This window comes from Carassius auratus, chromosome 7, assembly GCF_003368295.1.
Source record: "Carassius auratus strain Wakin chromosome 7, ASM336829v1, whole genome shotgun sequence".
Taxonomy (NCBI): Eukaryota; Metazoa; Chordata; class Actinopteri; order Cypriniformes; family Cyprinidae; genus Carassius; species Carassius auratus.
In genome coordinates this window covers 21,100,194-21,119,080 of record NC_039249.1, presented here as the reverse complement: position 1 = coordinate 21,119,080, position 18,887 = coordinate 21,100,194, and the positions used below count along the sequence as shown (strand labels likewise).

The window sequence follows — 18,887 nt, the reverse complement described above, 5'->3', positions numbered from 1 at the left end:
TCTTCCATCTTACTGACCCCAAACTTTTGAACTGTAGTGTATATACAGAGACATTCTTCAAAATATTTTCTTTTGTGCTCCACGCAAAAAAAGTCATACAGGTTTGGAACGGCATGAGGGTGAGTAAATGATGAAAGAATTTTCCTTTTTGGGTTGAACTCTCCATTTAACTGGTGAGGAATTGAAGAATGCAAAATGCAGTTTTTATCTCCCTCTTTCTCCCTGCACCGTCCATATTCCTTTTCTGTCTCAACGTGGCTGGCAAAAAAAGAAAATTCTATAATTGAGCGGTACAGAACATGTGCCCTCCCCGCTCCAAGATGACAGATGGATTATAAAAACTTCAAAGGCGAGCATTTGGAGCACCAAGGGAGAGATGGTAGGTATTTGAACTATCATTCTTTACCCAGGAGACAATGGCTGCCTGACACGGCGTATACATCAAGAAATAGTGCAACCACATAGACATAATCTCCCTCTCTTGCTCTCTCTCTCTCCCTCCCTCTCTCTCTCTCTCTCTCTGTGATACATTAAACATCCTGTTATGAGTAACTTTCAGTCAGGCACAAAAAGGCTAAGGAGGGTTTGTAAGATTAAAAACAGTTCACGGCGCACACACCATTCGGAAGACCTTCGTAACTGCTATATAATGTGACATACACAGGCATAAACAGCAAATTAACTTGTCATCCACAGCGAGAAGTCACTGAATGTTGTATTAGTTTTAGAGTCTATTTAATGAAACGCTACACTCATGAAGGCTATAGCTAGAGGAGCATTTGCCCCCCTGAATGAATCCAGCAGCCAGTGAAAGAGAGGTAGTGCTATCCGTTTCTCTCATCCTCTGCCGTGCTTTAGATATGGTTGTGATCTATTAAAAAAACATGGCCATCTGTCCAACTTCCTTCAGCACAGAGGTAGCCTATGGGCAAACTACTTTTAATAATATAGAGACAAGATGTGGGAATGCCACCATGCATACCTAATGAGAAGATCTAGATCCCCCGCTGCAAATCACTACTGATTCTTATCCAAATCTGCCCCGGTGTGAACTTACTTGCTTTTGTTGCTGCTTGAAAACACACACACATACACACTTGTACTAGAACACAATCTCATTTGTTCTGCGACTGTCGACTTTTGGCTTTAAGGATTCGTCTGCAGGATCTAGACAGTAGAAGTGAATTCTCAGTTGTTTTCTTAAGATTTCAGTTCACTTCCTTCCAGTTAATTGGCACTTATGGGCACCTTTTTATGAGACACTTTGCTTTAAAATAAAATAAATATATAAAGCAACATTGTACATAGACACAAATCTGGAGACAATTTGAATCAGACAAAAAAAGCAACAACAACAAAAAACATTCTACACAAATAATTGATAATGCATACCTGAAATCCAGACACGGCCCATTGAAGCAGACACACTTATTGATCCTTGATTTATAAAGCTGGTGGACACTAAGCTTTGAGTTTGTGCTAAGAGGGTTGCACTTTGACCTTTAGGATAACCCCAGTTTGTATGTGTTTCTGTATGAATGCGTGTGGCTTCTGCAGTGGAGCGTGTAGTGACGTTTTTCTCCGACTGGTCACCTTTTCAGTGGCCATCAGGATTTCCGCACTAATCCCAATGGATCATCCTATCAGTGCTTAAAGCATTTTATATATATATATATATATATATATATATATATATATATATATATATAATATGTATTATTACAGTTATAACTAATTACCTATAACTACTAAATAACTAGTTAATAACTATTATGGAAATAAATAAACCAATAATGAAAAGTTGGGGTTGGTAAGATTTTTAATAATTTTGAAAGAAGTCTCTTATTATTATATTTTAAACTCATTGTTTGTTTGTTTTGTTTTTTGTTGTTTTTTTTTCTTAATTATATAACTATATTTAAACATTTTCTTGGGTGGCACGTGATCTTTCAGAAATCATTCTAATATGCTAATTTGCTGCACAAGAATAAACACTATCAATGTTGAAAAGTTGCACTGCTTAAAGGTCCCTTGAAATGCTTTGAAATACGCAGTGTTTTTCTATGCTTTGACGTCATTTGAACTGTAACAGGAAGACAGCGTGGGACATATCAAGAAGCCCCACTCCTTTTTTAAATCGCTATTAGCGTTCGTTTATATCACAGCTTTGTGCTAGAGCCGTTCACAGCCGTTGAGCTCCGTAAAGCCATATTTGACAGGGTATGTCAGCCACAATATCATCCATATTACTATAAAGCATAGCATTCTGTGTAGAATTCAAATAGGTTCGAATCCCCATAAGTTTTGTGGTCTGTGCCGACTAACACAAATGATCCGCTCCGTGCTATCATGTCTTTTGACCGGAGCAGACTGTGTGTGCAGTGCATTGGTTAACATAATATAGTGCAAAACCAGACTTCTTTTTTCTCAGTGGAAAGCATATATATACACTGTCTGAATCGTTCCCTATCTCCTATATTGTGCATCATTTACCATACAGAAAATAGTAATTCTGTGAACAAGTGACCGATTTCAGCTAGCACTTTAGCATCTATTTATAGAGTAGGGGGCAGGACGCTTCGGATTCTAGAGAGAATTTGATTGGACAGAAAGTTTGATGAGAAGCTGACACTTTAACTGACACCATCGAGAACTAATGTTTCTGATAATCGACCAAGCGGGCACACGTATCAGCTGAAATGATCTCAAAATGGCCAAATATCTGCCAACGTATTAATCATTTAATAGCTGTGATCAACAAATCTCCACATATAGATCTTTGTATTTGTCATAAATGGTGCTATAGTAGTTTTTGCAACACACCCTCCAAAGGCAGGAATCCAGGTGCAATCTTTTACCTTTAGTTTCTCAGCTCCTCTCAAACACCTGCTCTATTCTTCAACAAAGTACCACGATCCTGCCTTCTCTCTTCCTAGGCTCGGAGGTGTGCAGTACCTCCCTTTGCTCATAACCAACTGACTACAGTGTTTGATTAAAAGCGCATTTGGACGGTAGAGAAAGAATCCGACCCGGCCTCCATAATTAAGATCATTTCCGAGATTACTCACAACAACAAAAGTGGAAAGCGGGGGTCCGGCGGCCAAGGCGAGGGGATGAAACAGAGGAGCATGGGACGGGGCAGACCCCTTGTGTGCCTGGATCAAACATCCAGTTGAGGAGAGACGGACCCCCACGGCTCCCATCGCACAAGTCCTTCTCTGGGATACAAACAGATCCCGCTTCACATATCAGTAGGCAATATATTCAGTGCACGCCGACATATCACACATGTACACGCACGGCAATTTCACAATAAATCCCAAATTAGAGGGAAAGAAATAACAAAGTCCTCCCAAATAAAGGAGCTAACACGCAGACACATAGCACAGGAGCAAACAAACATTTTCGTATGCAATAACGCAAATACACACACTCCATTTTGGAGTAACAATGCTGCAGGTGCTGTTCAAGTCTAATGAAGACAAATAAACGTGCGAGAGTGCCTAGAAGTCACATAATAACAAATAAAGATCAATACTTCTCAGAGGAGAATTATTAGCCAGCTTTGTGAGTTTTAGCCAAAAGCCTCTGGGTGTGATTTGTTCTGTCTCACTCATAACTTCCCTTTTTCACAGCAGACACAGAAACCCCACATCACATTTCTCTTTCTCTCCTTCTCTCGTGTGCGCTCTGCTATGGCTGTGGTTAGGGCGCTCACTGAGGCGTTGCGAGTTAAGTGGCCTGCCCAGAGGGAGCGTGGAGCTGCTCCGTGGCCCACCTGGGCCTTGATCCCAAGACCCCCTGCGGTCAGAGGTCCATCTCCTTAACCGTTCCTCTGTGATGCTTCGCATTACCCCGGCCGTCCTCAGCCTCCAAACCCAGTGCGGGAGGCCATTAATATAATCACAGGGATGTAGTGTGCGCCGGAGAGCCCCGAGGCTACGGCAATCAGCGGGACTGAGTGAGGGCTAAGAGAGACTGAGGGGAGAGAGAGAGAGGAAGAAAAATATATAAACTGAGGAGAAAATCTCCCATAGCTTCCACGTTCTGCGCGCGCCGAAACAGGATCGCGTCGGATCATCATTCCTGGAGACGCGGGACAAGAGGGGGGCTGAGGTTTGCACTTTAAAGGGGACCTCCCACGACGGAAAGAGGGAGAGAGAGGATCGGGGGAAGGGGGGGATCATGAATCTTCTCTGCCCAACCTTAAGCCTCTCTAGTTAGCTGATCTAACGATGACTGGTCACAGTACCATCATCATGCAAATTTAAACAGAGATGATCTTTTAGCCGCCTGATGAGGGGGCCACACATACAGGAAAATTGTTAATGATCAACACCAGACCACAGGCCCCTTCCTCTGCGCCCATCACGTCATCGCCCGCTCGCTCTCGCTCTGAAACAGCCGATATCCATAACATTCTGATTAGCGTCATGAAATTAATTCACCCTTAAGCATCTTAGCGAAATCCAACCCACATTTATGTATAAACGTCCAAACTATAAATATCGTGTTTATATTTAAAAAAGCACACGGAAAATGTATTTTACACCGTTTATGGAAAACACACAGCACACTTTCAGATGCAAGCAGGAAACAAAATGCCATCATGTTTCCCCTGGCACAAAAGATAGGCTGGGAACGTACACTTCCAGTGATGTTCTGAATTCTTTAACTCCAAAATGCATTTTTTTTCTACAACAAACAGGTTAAAAGGTAACCCTTGTACTCGTTCATTTGACCTCGGGAAGTTACGAAGGATGCTGGCGGTTGATCTGACAGAAAGAAGTCATGCGTAAAAACTTCCAGAAGTGTAACTGAACTCTAAGCTGTCCTTTCTGAACATGCCTTCCATTTTTTTCCAGCCTCCAGTCGTGTGGGTTTGGAGTGGATTGGATCGTCCACATTACCACAGACTGATCTATACTGACAGCCTTATTTACAAAAACGTGGGGAAGAGTAACAAGGCAAGTTACCCCACACTCTCTCCTTCACTCACTTAACTTAGCTTTCTCCCAATTACAACGATTGGCACAGACGCCATAACAAAAGAGATGAAACGGGCAACTTAAGAGACAGACAACAACACTTCGTGATCAAGACTGAAAAAAGGGAGCAGGCGAGAGAACAAAAACAATAACAGACAAGAAAGGGGGAGAGGGAAAAGAAGCTGATTTGTGAAAATCGGCGGAGATTGTGGGAGATGTGTTATGGGTACGCGTCAGCAGGAGGGGAGAAACACATCTTAAGACTTAAAAGGTGTGTAAAGTAAGCTGAGCATCGGGGGAATTCTCTCTGAGAGCCCCTTTAAAATTCACCTCTGTATTAATGCAGATAAATAAAAGGCAAATTCCCCAAAGTAAATACTGTTTAACTCTCACCTTCAGCAAGAGTTACTTAAAGTGCTTCTCACAGGACTGACAGCCCTCTACAAACAAAGCAACCAGGTGGCTGATTGTATGTGTATATATGTCTACAGCATTTAAACAATGCAATTATTCCTTTACAAAATATGGTATACCCTCCACCACAAACACGATAGTAACACAAATATTTTATTAAAGGGGGAAGGGGGCTGTGTGGGTAACTTTTTATAAGACCAAATAAATAAATAAATTGAAAATAATAATAATAATAATAATAATAATAATAATAATAATAATAATAATAATAATAATAATAATAATAATTAGTGCTGGGCAATGACTAATTGTGATTAATCGCATCCAAATTAAAAGTTTTTGTGTACATAATATGTGTGTATGTACTGTGTATATTTATTATGTATGTATAATATACAAATGCATGTATATATTCAAGAAAAAAATATGTTTATATATTAAATATATTTTTAAATAATATAAATTATATGAATATACATATATATATGTAAATAAATATACATATTTTCTACACATATTCTGTGTGTGAGTGTGTTTATGTATACATAATAAATATACACATTATGCACACATATATTATATGACACAAAAACGTATTTTGGATGCAATTAATCGCTATTAATCATTGCCCAGCATTACTCCTACTACTACTAATAATAATAATAAAATCAAATTTTTCATCTATTAAATCTGTGATATTCTCCTAAACTCTAAAAGTGTTGACCCTCTGAAATTTGGGCTTGGCCTTAACCTTGGACAGAAATGAGCAGATCTACAAATACTTACATACTTAATATTTGTTCTGGTGGGGAAACTGTAGGAAGGTCTGTATACTCTTATGACACAGAGGGTCTGAAGATGTGGCAATGCTGGTATGGCTAGAGGGGTGCAGGGTGGACGACTGTCACAGAGGGGCATGTGTTCAAAGCCTGGAACACTCATTAGCATTCAGACCTGTTTATTTACTTTAAGATCGCCAGAAAAACAGTGAAACCCTATTAGAGCTTTTGGAGGAGGGGAATATGGTGTTTTAAAAGTTCTAGGTTGCATGGTGTTTAAAGTCGCTAAATATTTGCAAATAGCCATTTGGGTGAAAGATGCATTCATATTTAGAAATATAAAAACTGTAAAATGTCAACTAAATGACTGATAAAATAAATGAAAAGATGCTCAGTGTATTTATAAAATCAATCATTCATTAAAAAATATATATACATAATAATAATGAACTAAATCAGCCTTAAAATAATAATTATTATTTTGAATGGTTTAAAGTATATTAATTGCGAAAGAAATTTCAATATTAAGGTCAGATATTGAATGATACGGCCCTGATGTGACCATGATTCAGTTCAAAGTAGCAGGACAGACGTGCAGAGGCATTAAAGAGCTTTGCAAACAGGCGGTCATGTCCCTGACTGATATCAAGCGGCAGTTATCAGCACTGCCACACACAGATCTCTCACAGCCTGTTCAAGAGCACAGCACAGATATGTTAAATACATCACCCTCTCTCTCTTTCAACATCTCTCTCTCTCTCTCTTTCCCAGTGCCAGTGCTTCCCTCTTTCCCCTCCGTATGCCATCTCTCTCTCTCTCTCTCTCTCTCTCTCTCTGGTTAGGAGCTGCTAATTCACAGGGTCTGATCTGTCTGTAAGGCTGGAGACGCCAATGCTATCATTATCAGCCAATTCAGCCAGCCGTTAAATGGAGGAATCAGGAGACATTTGCTCTCCTCCACTATCGCAATGACATCATTACCGGGAGAATCAACAGCACAAGCACTCTGACCGTGTGTTAGTGTGACTGTGGGAGTGTGTGCGAGAGCATGTGTGCATACACATTGCATGTGTGTGTGTGTGTGTGTGTGTGTGTGTGTGGTGTGTGTAAAACATAAAAGGGTCATATTCAGGGGAAATTAGGGGGAGTAAAAATAACATGAGCCTACCTGTGAGATACCAAGGACCGGGACACACTGTCAGCTGAAAGTTCCCAAGTGCAGAGCATGGAGAGAAAAAAAAAGAGGGAGAGAGGAAAAGGAAAAAGAGAGAGTGAGTGAAAGAGTCGTTTGCACATACAGGGTAAATGGCAGCTCACCGCTAGCTGTGGCACTATTTTTTTTCCCGCACCCTCCCTCCCTCCCTCTTTTTCTGTCTCCTTTTGCCGCCCCTCTCCAACATTGCGCTAATAGCCACCTGTGAACCACGCAGCCATATGATCCACTCCCAGGCCTCTGGAGTGGAGTCACCTCTGTGTTTTTCGGCCCCCTCCTCCAATGATAAATCATCATCGTTTAGCTAATATCCGTTTTTAACCTCTCTCCCTGATTAACAACACTCTTCCCCCCTGGATACAAACCACTCCTGCTACAGTGCAGCTAAACAGCTCGCCTCTTTTCCTTTTTTTTCCCCCTCCCTTCGCTCTCTCTTTTCCGTATTCCTTTGCTCTCGGTTTCTCTTTCCTTCACTTTTTAAATTATAGGTCCTTCAAAGACAGGACAAATAACAATTCATTAACCATGACTGTCACGTTTACTCGAAAGGGTCACTATCAGCATTTTAACCTTCAACTGCTCAAGAACAGGATGAAAAGACACATGCATTTTAATTAACCAATAAAAACAATCCTAAGTCGCAAATAAGCACCAAACAGATGTTATGGATTATAAAGTGTCTGGAAACACGTAAATATACTTGTGTAAAAGCGTCGCGGTGATTATGCAGCTACAGAGATGAAAAATAAATAAAATAACACTTTACGCTTCTTATACGGCGCCCCTAGTGGAGGAGGCAAGAGAGAAATCCAGTCTGCGCAGATCTGACTGGAAATTGTCAAAATATTTGCAGCAAAGGAATTCCGACATGCAAGCGGCTTGGGCTTCCCTACAAAGGACCCATCTTCCCTGAGTAACAAGTGGAGGGAATGAGTGCCGACAGAGAAGCTAAAATCCCTCAGGCTAAAGAAATCCAGCTATTGTAGTAATAACCCCCGAGACCTGGCTGAGTATGTACAGCTTTCAGAGGTACTTCTCATCCTATTTGTAGCTCCGCCAGTGATGTATGTGTGCGTGCGTGTGTGTACTGGTAAGTGACGGCGTGTACATAGCGTAGGTCACTTCACTGCTCATGCACTCCTTTAAACAGGCTGTTTTTTCCCATGTTCTCTTTAATTTTATTATAATTTTTTTTATATATATATATATATATATATATTTTTTTTTTTTTATTTCATTTCAGACAAGTCCAACTTCCCACCACAAATACTCGCTGGGGTTTGCCTATAATACTATAATGTATTTTTTTCATCTCTCTTCTCGTTTTTTTTTCTCCTTTTTTGTTCCACAAGGCAAGTTTCATTAAAGATCCAATTATGCAAATCAGGTCCTGAAGAGCCAGTTGAATATGCAGTATAATAGTGTACCGTAATAGTTCAACACAATATACTGCATCTGAGGCAGATTTACGAGGCAACATAACTGCTACGCCTCCGTCCTTTGGAGAAAACCTCTTGATCATAATTAAAGGTGCAGGGTCCCTCTTTACTTCTCAGTGGCGTCCATTTTAACCAGGCCGCCCTCCAGGGGGCTGCAGTCCCTAACACTCAGGGATGGTGCACCCATTGGGGTCATGACCTGGAAACAGTTCAAGGGTAGGTGTTGTTAAACTCCCCCCAATTATCTGGAGACATCTTGTAACAGAGATGCCCTCCGCTTCAACAGCGGACCACCCAGCCATCAGAGGTATCTGCAACTATCGTTGGTGCTTGTGCAGCCCTGCAAATATTTACCACTATTTTAAGAGCTCGGATTAGAATGCAAAACAACATAATAGCATGTGCTTACGGCCAGTGATTGACAGGAAGTCGCTTGTTTGCGCAAAGCCCCTGTCTGCTGAGATGACATGGCTATAATTTTGTGCTTCTCTCCAACTCAAAAGCAAACTGTCATGTCAGACGGTGCCTTATAGTACACAGAAATTAGTTGTTTGCTAGGTTTTTTTGGGTGGGGGGGTTCTATTAAAAGCGTTAACTCAGCAGTAACCACCATTATTAAATATAAGATGCTAGCCATAAAAAAAAAAAATAAGAAAAGTGGGGTGTGGTCAGATAAATAGGTGTCCCATTTCTAGAAATCGAGTAAGGCTGTAGCCGAAGGCTGACCGTGTCTCCCAAGGCTGTGTAAACCTGCCCCATTCAACACTCTCTATAATGACCACATGTCCCACAGCCTTTCTGTACACACTCGCTCTCTACATGTGTGACAGAGAGTGTGAGCACGTGTGTGGTGTTGGGAGGGCTGATTTTCGTCCACCCATTCCCTCTCCCACAGGAGAGAATTATGAGATCGGGGGAAAAACTTAGCAGGATAAGAAACATCTGCACACATCTGTTCAGTTCTGTCATCTGCGCATGGGCTAACTTTAACTGTAACGTATGCTTCCCTTCCAGTGCTCGATATTCCTCAAAGCGCCATTAGTCTATCTATATATTTTCCTCATGGAAAGTGCCTCCGGGTGGAGTAGAGCAAGGACCCTATCTCTCTCTCCCTCGCTCCGTAGACAGACAGACGCTCCTTCTGGTGGCACCCTGGCATGAGGCAGTGGAGACAAGATCATCCGTCACCACCTCATCTGTCAGGGCACTCTTTATTCTTAGATCACACACTGACTGACGTCTGTGATTAGCCCGCTCAAAAACTTCCACTCCTCTACCCCCTCTCCCTCTCGATCCCTCTCTGTCTGTCTGTTTCGAACGACTACCAAAAGCCTTAGAAATCATCACTCATTTATAAGTGACATGTGCATAACGAAATGTCCTTATTCCACTATAATTATTTGTTAAATACAAAAGTTGGCATCTGTCAGTAACCGAACATTCCCATTTATATTACGTAAAGTGACATGCTGAACTGTGTCTTCGGCTGTACACAGGCGGATATTGAATGACAGGGAATTATGCGCTTAATCAATTGGAGAGGACAGGCATAGGAGTAATGTGAGGCACTCTTCTAAATGTACTTTCAGAGGAGGATGGATTATATATACCATATTCTATATCTATCACTATATGACCACACCCATAACTTTACTCTAAAAAGTTGGATGTTTGGAGATAATTCCATTCCTAACAATGTGGAAAAAAAAAAATTACTTCTTAAAAAATAATGGTTAAAAAATAATAATAATTCAAGTTGAAGGGCTATTTTTTTTTTTTTAAGTAAACATTTCATTTAAATGTTACATTAAAATCTATCATTGAAATATTATTCAATAAATTTCAGTTTCACTTGTGCTGTTTTCACATTTCAATGCAAAAATAAAATAAAAACATAACAATTAGAAATTTGTATATATTTCAATGGCATTTTTATCCTCCTCAATAGTCCCAAATCAATAATCATCATAAGCCAACACTGGTTATTCTGCCACTAAATAACCATTTTTGTGTTCCCTAAAGAATGTCAGTGAGTAGTTCTTAAAATAGCCACTTTTCTTAGTTTGAAGAATATAAAAAAAATAATAATGCTAATTAAATAAATGAAAAAAACTTTTTCCACAATAAAGCACATTTTGTAAAATGGAAAGGTTCCGTGGATGTTAAATGTTCTTTATAGAACCATCAACACCAATAAAAAAAAGTGAGTGTAATTGTAAAATATTGAAAAATGTCATTAAACAAAGATAGATTCTTTTCTCAGGAGTTAACATAACCTTCCTTATCAAGGTCACTACTGTTATTTGTTAATTCAACAGCATCACGTGAATGCCCCCAACAAATAAACGCCACACTCCTGGTGTTTAGGGGTTCTTCCGCCACGAGGGGAAAGGCCTGAGACTTCAGAGCTGGAGAGGAAGGGAATGAGGGCGACGACGGGGTCGGTGTCTCCACAGCACATATCAATTAATACCTAAACGCCGCGGCCTTGCCTGCCATACTGTCCCCCCTGAGTTGCCTGGCTAGGGCCCGGGCATCTGGAAGACAATTTCCTCCAATTAAAAGGAGCGGGGAGGCATTTAAGTGTGGAATGGCTGTTTGATCAAGTCTCCAAGGCTCAAGCACAGATCCAGCCGGCTAAGCTGGAGACTGACAGGCCTGGAGACAGAGAGAGAGAGAAAGAGAGAAGGCTCGTCTCTCCTGCCCGCTGGCACTGCCCTGCCCTCGGCCGTGGCAAAGGCTGGGGAGGTGCACCTCCACACTTACTGGTTACTGGTGACAGCGGCGGCGAGCACGCAGACCTAGGGACACACTAACGCTCTTGAACGCTGCCAAGTTCTGCCACACAACACACACTTTCCCTGCCGAATGAGTGCAAGACGCATATGTAAATGAGAGCATACACACCAGGGAGGAGACATTTTGACAGGATTGGCTTGGTCTGTTTAGCCCCATCGAACTGCTATCAGTTGCACTGGCAGAGTGTATTCACAAGAGTCTTCATAACACCATCTCTCTCACTGCATTTAAACGAGTTTGATATTTTTCCTCCTCAAAAAAACATTTTGTCACATAGATGATCAATTCCATGTGAGCATGATATACATTTTCAGCTGCTAATTTGTGAAGAAAAAAAATTATATATATATTTTTTTTATTAATAATCATTAAAAAAAAAAAGCATTAAGCAATACAATAGCAAAACGACATCAACACCTCTACGACTGTGGCTATCCCGTGTCTCAGCTTTTTTTTTTTTTTTTTTTTTCATTAGTAAAATATTTTTTTTTTATGTAGCAGAAAAACAAGACACATTGTTTAGCATAAAAATAATGATTACAAATCAATACTGTAGTCTAGGAACGATTTTAGAATAGTTCATAATTAAATACAATTAAAACTTGCTGTTAAATAAATCAAACATTTCACATGATACGATCACCTGAATTGGGAAGGCCCTTTTAATCGTAACGCATGACTATTTTCTCTCCCTGCCCTACTGTCCACAATAATCCAACATACTGTTTATTGATTTATTTATTTTCCTTTATAAAGGAGCTTACAAGGCTATATTTGTGGTCATGTTAATGCTGGCCTTTCAAGTGAATTGTGTGGGATTCTGAAAAGAATGTGTGACTTGACTACATCACAATGTCATTTCAAATCAGAAAAATGAAAAGAGCTGACAAAAATGTCTACGCCCAGACACTATTACAGACATAATATCCGTTAAACAATGACAGTACATCTGTGCCGCCTGCTATTTGTCCCTTTCTATGAACAATGAACCTGAGCAAAAAACAGTTATCTCATTTCAACATAAAGAAAGATGCAGACAAACTAAAAGTAGCTGGATATGTATGTGTGTGTGAGTGTGTGTGTGTGTTTAATATTCTTTTCCTTAAGTAAAAGTTTGGGGTCATCTCATATAAAGTGACAGGAGAAATCTGCACCTGGATCTGAATCCATGAGACAGCAATTCAATTTTGCTAGATTTATAAAAACCTTTAATAAAGAATTAAGTACCTGAAGTGCGCGCAATAGATGCATAATGCAATGTGTCATATTATAATCTTGACCCTGACAGCGTTATAATGTGTGAAGTAGCAAAATATGCATAAAACAATGCGCACAATGATTTTATTGAGTGTCGAAACGCAGCTCACAATCATGCTAACATACAACATTTTATCTTTTCTTCAATTATTCCCGCACTCCCGCGCGCATTCCTATCCCAATCTCCAATTCTTACAACTTTCTTGTTCTTTTTTTTTCTCCATAAAACATCATTTCCCCAAGCGACAATGTTCGCAACAGTCATTCAAATCTCCATTTCCAGGGGAGATGTGCGTGTGTGTTTTTTTTTTTTTTTTTCGCAGATAAAAAGGTTTTTAAGTCTGATATGACATTTCGCCCTCAGTTGTTGAATGCCATCATAAGGCTTCTGTTCATAAGAGGTCGATCACAGCACAAAATGGCAGGTCTCACCGGCTCTTCCATCTCACAAGTTTTGACACATGGCATGCACCGGGTAACTTTGATCCTAATTCTCCAACCGATCTGTGTTCACTTCAGCTGAAATCCTAAACGCAAAGCCCTTGGGGCTGAAGTGAGAAAGTTTGAGCAGAGATTTGAGGAAACTTTCTTACAGCTCCATATCTCTGCTTGGCCAACACGAGCGAATCTAGTGCGCATCCCTGGAAAGCTTATGTCCACCTTACAGTAATAGTGCGCGATATGTCTTTACACTTATTAAATAAAGTTAGCCTTGCAAGAGCCAAATGTAAAATACTACGGCGTGTTTTATTTTGTTTATTTTTTCCTTTAGAGTAAGTTCATCTAAGCGCGTGCAATGGCTTCCAGTAGACGCTTTCGATTATGAAGCCGTTTTATTACGCGACAACGACTTGGACAATTGATAATGCGTCTATTTCAAACAAATAGTGAAATATAATAACACACACACATCATTAGCACAAACTGACTTTTAGAAAGCGAATCGAGCGAAATCCATCCGCGAGCCTACTACTGATCCAGCCACTTCTTACCTTTAAATTCATCCGGACGTCAAGACGCGTTGCGAAAGATCGTCTTCATTAAATAATGAAGCATGTCCACATAATTGAGCTGATCATTTTCTTATACTGCTCAGGGGGTTAAAGCATATACACGCGTGCGCGTGCTTCGGACCTGTTATGATCGTCCTCCCGCGAATCCGTTTCCCAACTGTTCCTCGCGCATCCCGAGTGATGTAAAAGCGCCTTTGAGTTTATTCTCGCTATAAACGCGTTCATTGATAGTGATCGGCCAGCATCACAAGACATTTCCCCTCATCTGTCTGATCGGACTCCCCCTATCTGGATGGTGAAACGCATTGTACCGTTAAAAAGACACTCCATTGTCGTCCATTCACAGAGAGCGGAGAGAGTCTTGCGGCATTTGATGGGACTCAAAGCTTGAACCCTTGATAAAACAGCCCCGGTGCACGGACTATCATCTCGAATCGTCTGTTTTTCCCACGCGGAGAGACTCAAAGGCGAAATTCACTCCATCGGATCATCTTATTGACCTTGACTTCCTTGTAAACACTTATTAAAATCTGTCTATCCTCACTCACATTGTCAGCCCCGTTATTCAGACGAGGCGTAATTGGCTTTGATGCCTGTCGCCGTATAAAGCACACAGTGGAAAAACACTACAAATAGCTACAATTGCGAAATAAATGTGCTTACCTTTTGGGGAAAGTATCTGAAGTCTTGTATCCTCGAGAAAAAGTCCAGTGAGATAAGCGGAGAGCGCGAGCATCAGTCAGTATAAGAGAGAAGTAATGAGTGATAAAATGACGCTCATCTGCACTGTAACCTTGTGGCGTATTTAATGTAAATAAGCCGGTTATGTTGCACACAATCACACACACACACATGCATGCACACAAACCGAGACTGGCCAAGACGGGAAGCGCTTTTTTCACACTCTTATATGCTAACGCGTCACACAGGAGCGCATATTTAAAACAAATGCACGAGAAAGCTTATCAGTTCGTAAATATGAGATGAAATTGCCACTCAGCGGGGCGCGTAGCCTAACCAACAACCTCCCTCTTCATCACAGAAAGAGGAAAAGGGTCCAGACAGCGGTCGAGACACGCGCTCAGAGACGTAGGAGAAGGTCCTCTGAAAAGGTACTTCGGTGAGGACATGAAACTTTTTTGGGGCTGAACTTCGGCGCTCAGGCCGATGTTGCTTTTCTACACGAGGAACGAGACGCAGAATAACGCAATTGTACATTCAGCGTCCCGGCAGCTGACAAAAGCTACTGATTCAATAAACTCTTTGTTGTGGGATTATATAATGATTATGTTGTAATTATGGGAGCGCTTTGGTAATAAAAACAATAATAATAATAACAACATAAGAGCAGGCTTTCCGGTGGGAATGGGAATGCGAGTGCGCGTGACTTTGAAAAGGACATGGATGCGAGACTGATTGATTATCGATCGGTTATTAGATTGATTAGCCTATATTGATTTTGATATATATCCAGATAAATCATAAGGAGGAGGGGGAGGGGGGGGTAAAATAATTAAGAACTTCTGTACTTAACTTTATAGGTAAATTTTCCCACATAGCACATCGATATATTATGCCCAAAAATTCTAAATATATATTCACACACACACACACACACCTATACACACACATACATATATAATAAAATAAAATAAAATAAAATAAATAAAAAAATCCTAGCATGCATTAGTATAATTAGGCGCAAGCTTTAAGAAATAATTAATATATTATTTATGCATTTATGTTTATTATTTGCAGCAGGACCTTCCTAATTAGAAAAAAATCTAACCAATAAAACTGATTTCTGCATTAGGTGACATCTAATGCTATGGCGTATTCACACAGGCAGGACAAAACGCGCCTTCCTCCTAACGTGATCCAGAGAACTCTGTTTCCCTGTGACAAGTTGCAAAGTGGAAGGCTTTCCTCTTTCTCTTTCTGCTTCACTACACAGTTGTGTGTTTGTGATATTTAGTGTGTTCAAAGGAGCATTAATCGTTATTAAATCCCGAAGGCAAAGGCTCGCCTTCTCTTTATTTTCTTTCCAGACAAAACACACGTTTTAAAAGATAGCACATTCATTATTCACTATGAAAATCAGATTCCCATGCTGCCCCTTAAACGCTTAGGAATTCAGCCCGCATTTTCCAGTCTGATGTGTATGAAATTCCTTTTTGAACAAATTCCAAAATAAAAGTTGTGCCTCTAAAGAAATTAGCATAGCCATCCCATCAATAATATCGCTATCTCTATGGGAATGATAGCGAAAGCAGTAGGGGTGTTCCTTTACTCAATTCTTCATGGATTCTCTGTTTCTTTTGAACTTGTTATAGCAAGTCAAGTGATTCTTTATCGGTGACAGGCCTGACAATACACGACGAGGACGGGAAAGCAGGTCAAAAGGAAGTTGCCATATGGACTTCAACATGCACTTTCCTAACAATATAGGGCAGAGATCTGCTGTTTATCGCGCTCTCTATTTACCGTTTATTTTTAAGTGCTTGGGGGTTAAATGAAGTTGAAGGCATTTGTTGCGGATAAAGTGGGGCAGCTGTATTCTTGTTAAAGTGAATCGCTCGTCTGTGTTTCTTGTCTGTTTACTTCTCTGTGGCTTTTACGCTAACAAACAAATGTGGATGCGTTCGGTTTGGCTGCTATCCATTTTATGGATTATGGTGCAAAATCAAGAGAATAAGGTAAAATTGTCACGTTGTCTGCTGTGTTTGGAAGGGCAGCAGCATTCGAGATTGATCATTTTGTCTCCGCAAATATCAACTTGTAACAGGAATCAAAAGGTCGAAGGATATCCTGACGGCTCCAGTCACGTGACTCCTGGCTGCCCGCGAGCAACAGGTGCACTGGGGAGGAGGGAGGACTCGAGGCATCCTTTCAGATTTCTTTTTTTCTTCTTTTTTTGTAGTCCTTGTCTTGCTGAAAGATGATGCTTGAAGTTACTCAAGTGCAGTCAATTCTGGTTTAATGTGTCTTTATTTGTTTAGACCTATATAGTAATTCTTAATTTATTTTATTGGTGCATTTAACAATATATCATAGGCTACTGTTTATATACTTTAGATACAAGTAATAGTATTACATACTATTGATACATATGCTAATTTACACACACACACACGCAAGCACACAGACACAGTACTGTATGTGTGTACATTTTATTAATATATTAAAGTCCTTGACAAAAGACATCCATGAGCTGTTTATTCACAAAACAAAAAAAGATTTTTTTATATATATAATTTTAAATCATTTAAGTTTATGTTTATATTTTTAATTATTTTCACTATTCTTTTATTTATTTATTAGCTTCCAGTAGTTTATTTTAAATGGACCTTCAGTGTGACAAATTCATTTTTAAAGGGGGAAAAAAAAATCCATGTACATTATCAGTTATTATGAGATAATGAAGACTCCGTATAATAATTAAGAATATAAAGTTTGAAATAGCGTTAGATGCCACAGGACATATCGACTACACATATATACACAGTCAAGTCACTTAAACGGTGTTTCGTTATGTTTGTGCAAAATTAAAAACCCATAAATACTGATATTTCCTGCATAGAAGCAAAAAATTTTGGGCCGCTCAGTCTGCATTACTGCATCAGTAATGCTGGACTAGTTATTTTTGTGACGCTGAAAAAAAACTTGTGTGTAATACACTACTCAGAAAGTAACCCACAGGGTTTGTTTATACTATTAGATCAAGACCACACACGTCCAGTGTAAATATTTCAAGACTTCAAAGTACATGCAAACACTGCACATTTTATTTTCAATACACGCTCGTAACTGTTAACAAAGTGTCAGATGCAGAAAAAAAAGAATGACTCGAGGTTTGAGCAGTCATAAGGACAGATAAAGTGATCGTGGCTGGGTATGATAGTTTCTCCAAAATTCTTTCTGACGGGAATTTAAGTACGAGCCTATCAGCACTGCGTCTGGTATCTGTCCAAAACAGTAGGCCTCTAAAACAGACATGCCAGTGTTCAGAAAAAGAAGAGGAAAAGAATACGAAGTTGTTAGTTGCCTCCATCTACTTGGACTGAAAGCAGCTATTTAGCATCTTTTAGCAGATGTCCAGATAATTCACAAGTTGGTCAAATTAATTCAACGGAGCAATGACCAAGGAAGTGATGTACCCCCAATCAGCCACAAAGAGAGAGAGAGCGAGAGAGATGGGAGATATGTGGGGCGAGTGTCACTTTAAGACAGAGCAAATAAATGACTGCATAAGCATTTTATCCAGGAGCAGCCTGATGGTTTAATGCTGCGCCTAGTTTATATCTACATACAAACACACCAGAATGGTTTTCTCATATGGAAGAAGGGGAGGGGGGGCTACATTACTTTTTAAATTGAGTTTCTCAGAGCATAATCTGTTCCAGGTCTTTGATGAAGAAATGTTCTCAAAGTATCACAGTGACTGATTTAATGAGAAGCGAGTGAGCACAATTTCAAACAATCTGATTTTCTGAACCTTCTGTGACTCTAAACTTTTAAAATTGCACTTAAGAATCACATCAATTACTCTTTAAAGTATGACATCGGCTAACTAGGCGCACTAGCATAACAAACACACGCTATGGCGTATTTACTCCATATCCTCTCATCAGGATCTGATACATTGGTCCCTTATGTGAGCCTTCTGCGAGGCTCTCCCAACTCCATTACGGCTTCCCTTTCTCTTTAGCGAGGAGTGGAATACATGTGTGGCGGATCTACAAGTCTGACGATGATTTAGTCGCATATTACAGACGCAAATATTTAGAGCCGACTTCTAGGTTTTCAGCATCTGATGAGACTATACGTTTGTACGTGCTCCATATTCTTCAGGCCACAGTTTAGATGATGCTTCTGAACGCTGCTCCAAACGCTGCGCTGATGAACTGAGAGAAGTGTAGAATGTCTACGACTGATAACTGGACCAATGCTAATTTAAATCATCTGAATCAATGTCTGGCTGGGAC

At 40.1% G+C, this 18,887-nt stretch overlaps 1 protein-coding gene across 11 annotated transcripts in view; it reads right to left on the bottom strand.

Moving 5' to 3' along the window:
* Positions 1–15,118, bottom strand: part of znf536 (zinc finger protein 536) — a 180,038-nt gene extending 164,920 nt beyond the window's left edge. For 2 of the 11 annotated variants that reach the window (XM_026267896.1, XM_026267904.1), the window contains exons 1-2: positions 14,566–14,645; positions 7,350–7,383 (exon numbers count right to left, since the gene is read on the bottom strand). Coding sequence is in view for 4 of the 11 variants with exons in the window: in XM_026267895.1 (XP_026123680.1) it covers positions 7,350–7,383; positions 14,566–14,638 (107 nt within the window). In the remaining 7 variants the exon portion in view is untranslated. Of the gene's footprint in view, positions 1–7,349; positions 7,384–13,881; positions 14,519–14,565 lie in introns of those variants that run through there. The other 9 variants (XM_026267898.1, XM_026267897.1, XM_026267895.1 and 6 more) reach the window with 8 other exon arrangements.
* Between the last annotated feature and the right edge of the window lie 3,769 nt (positions 15,119–18,887).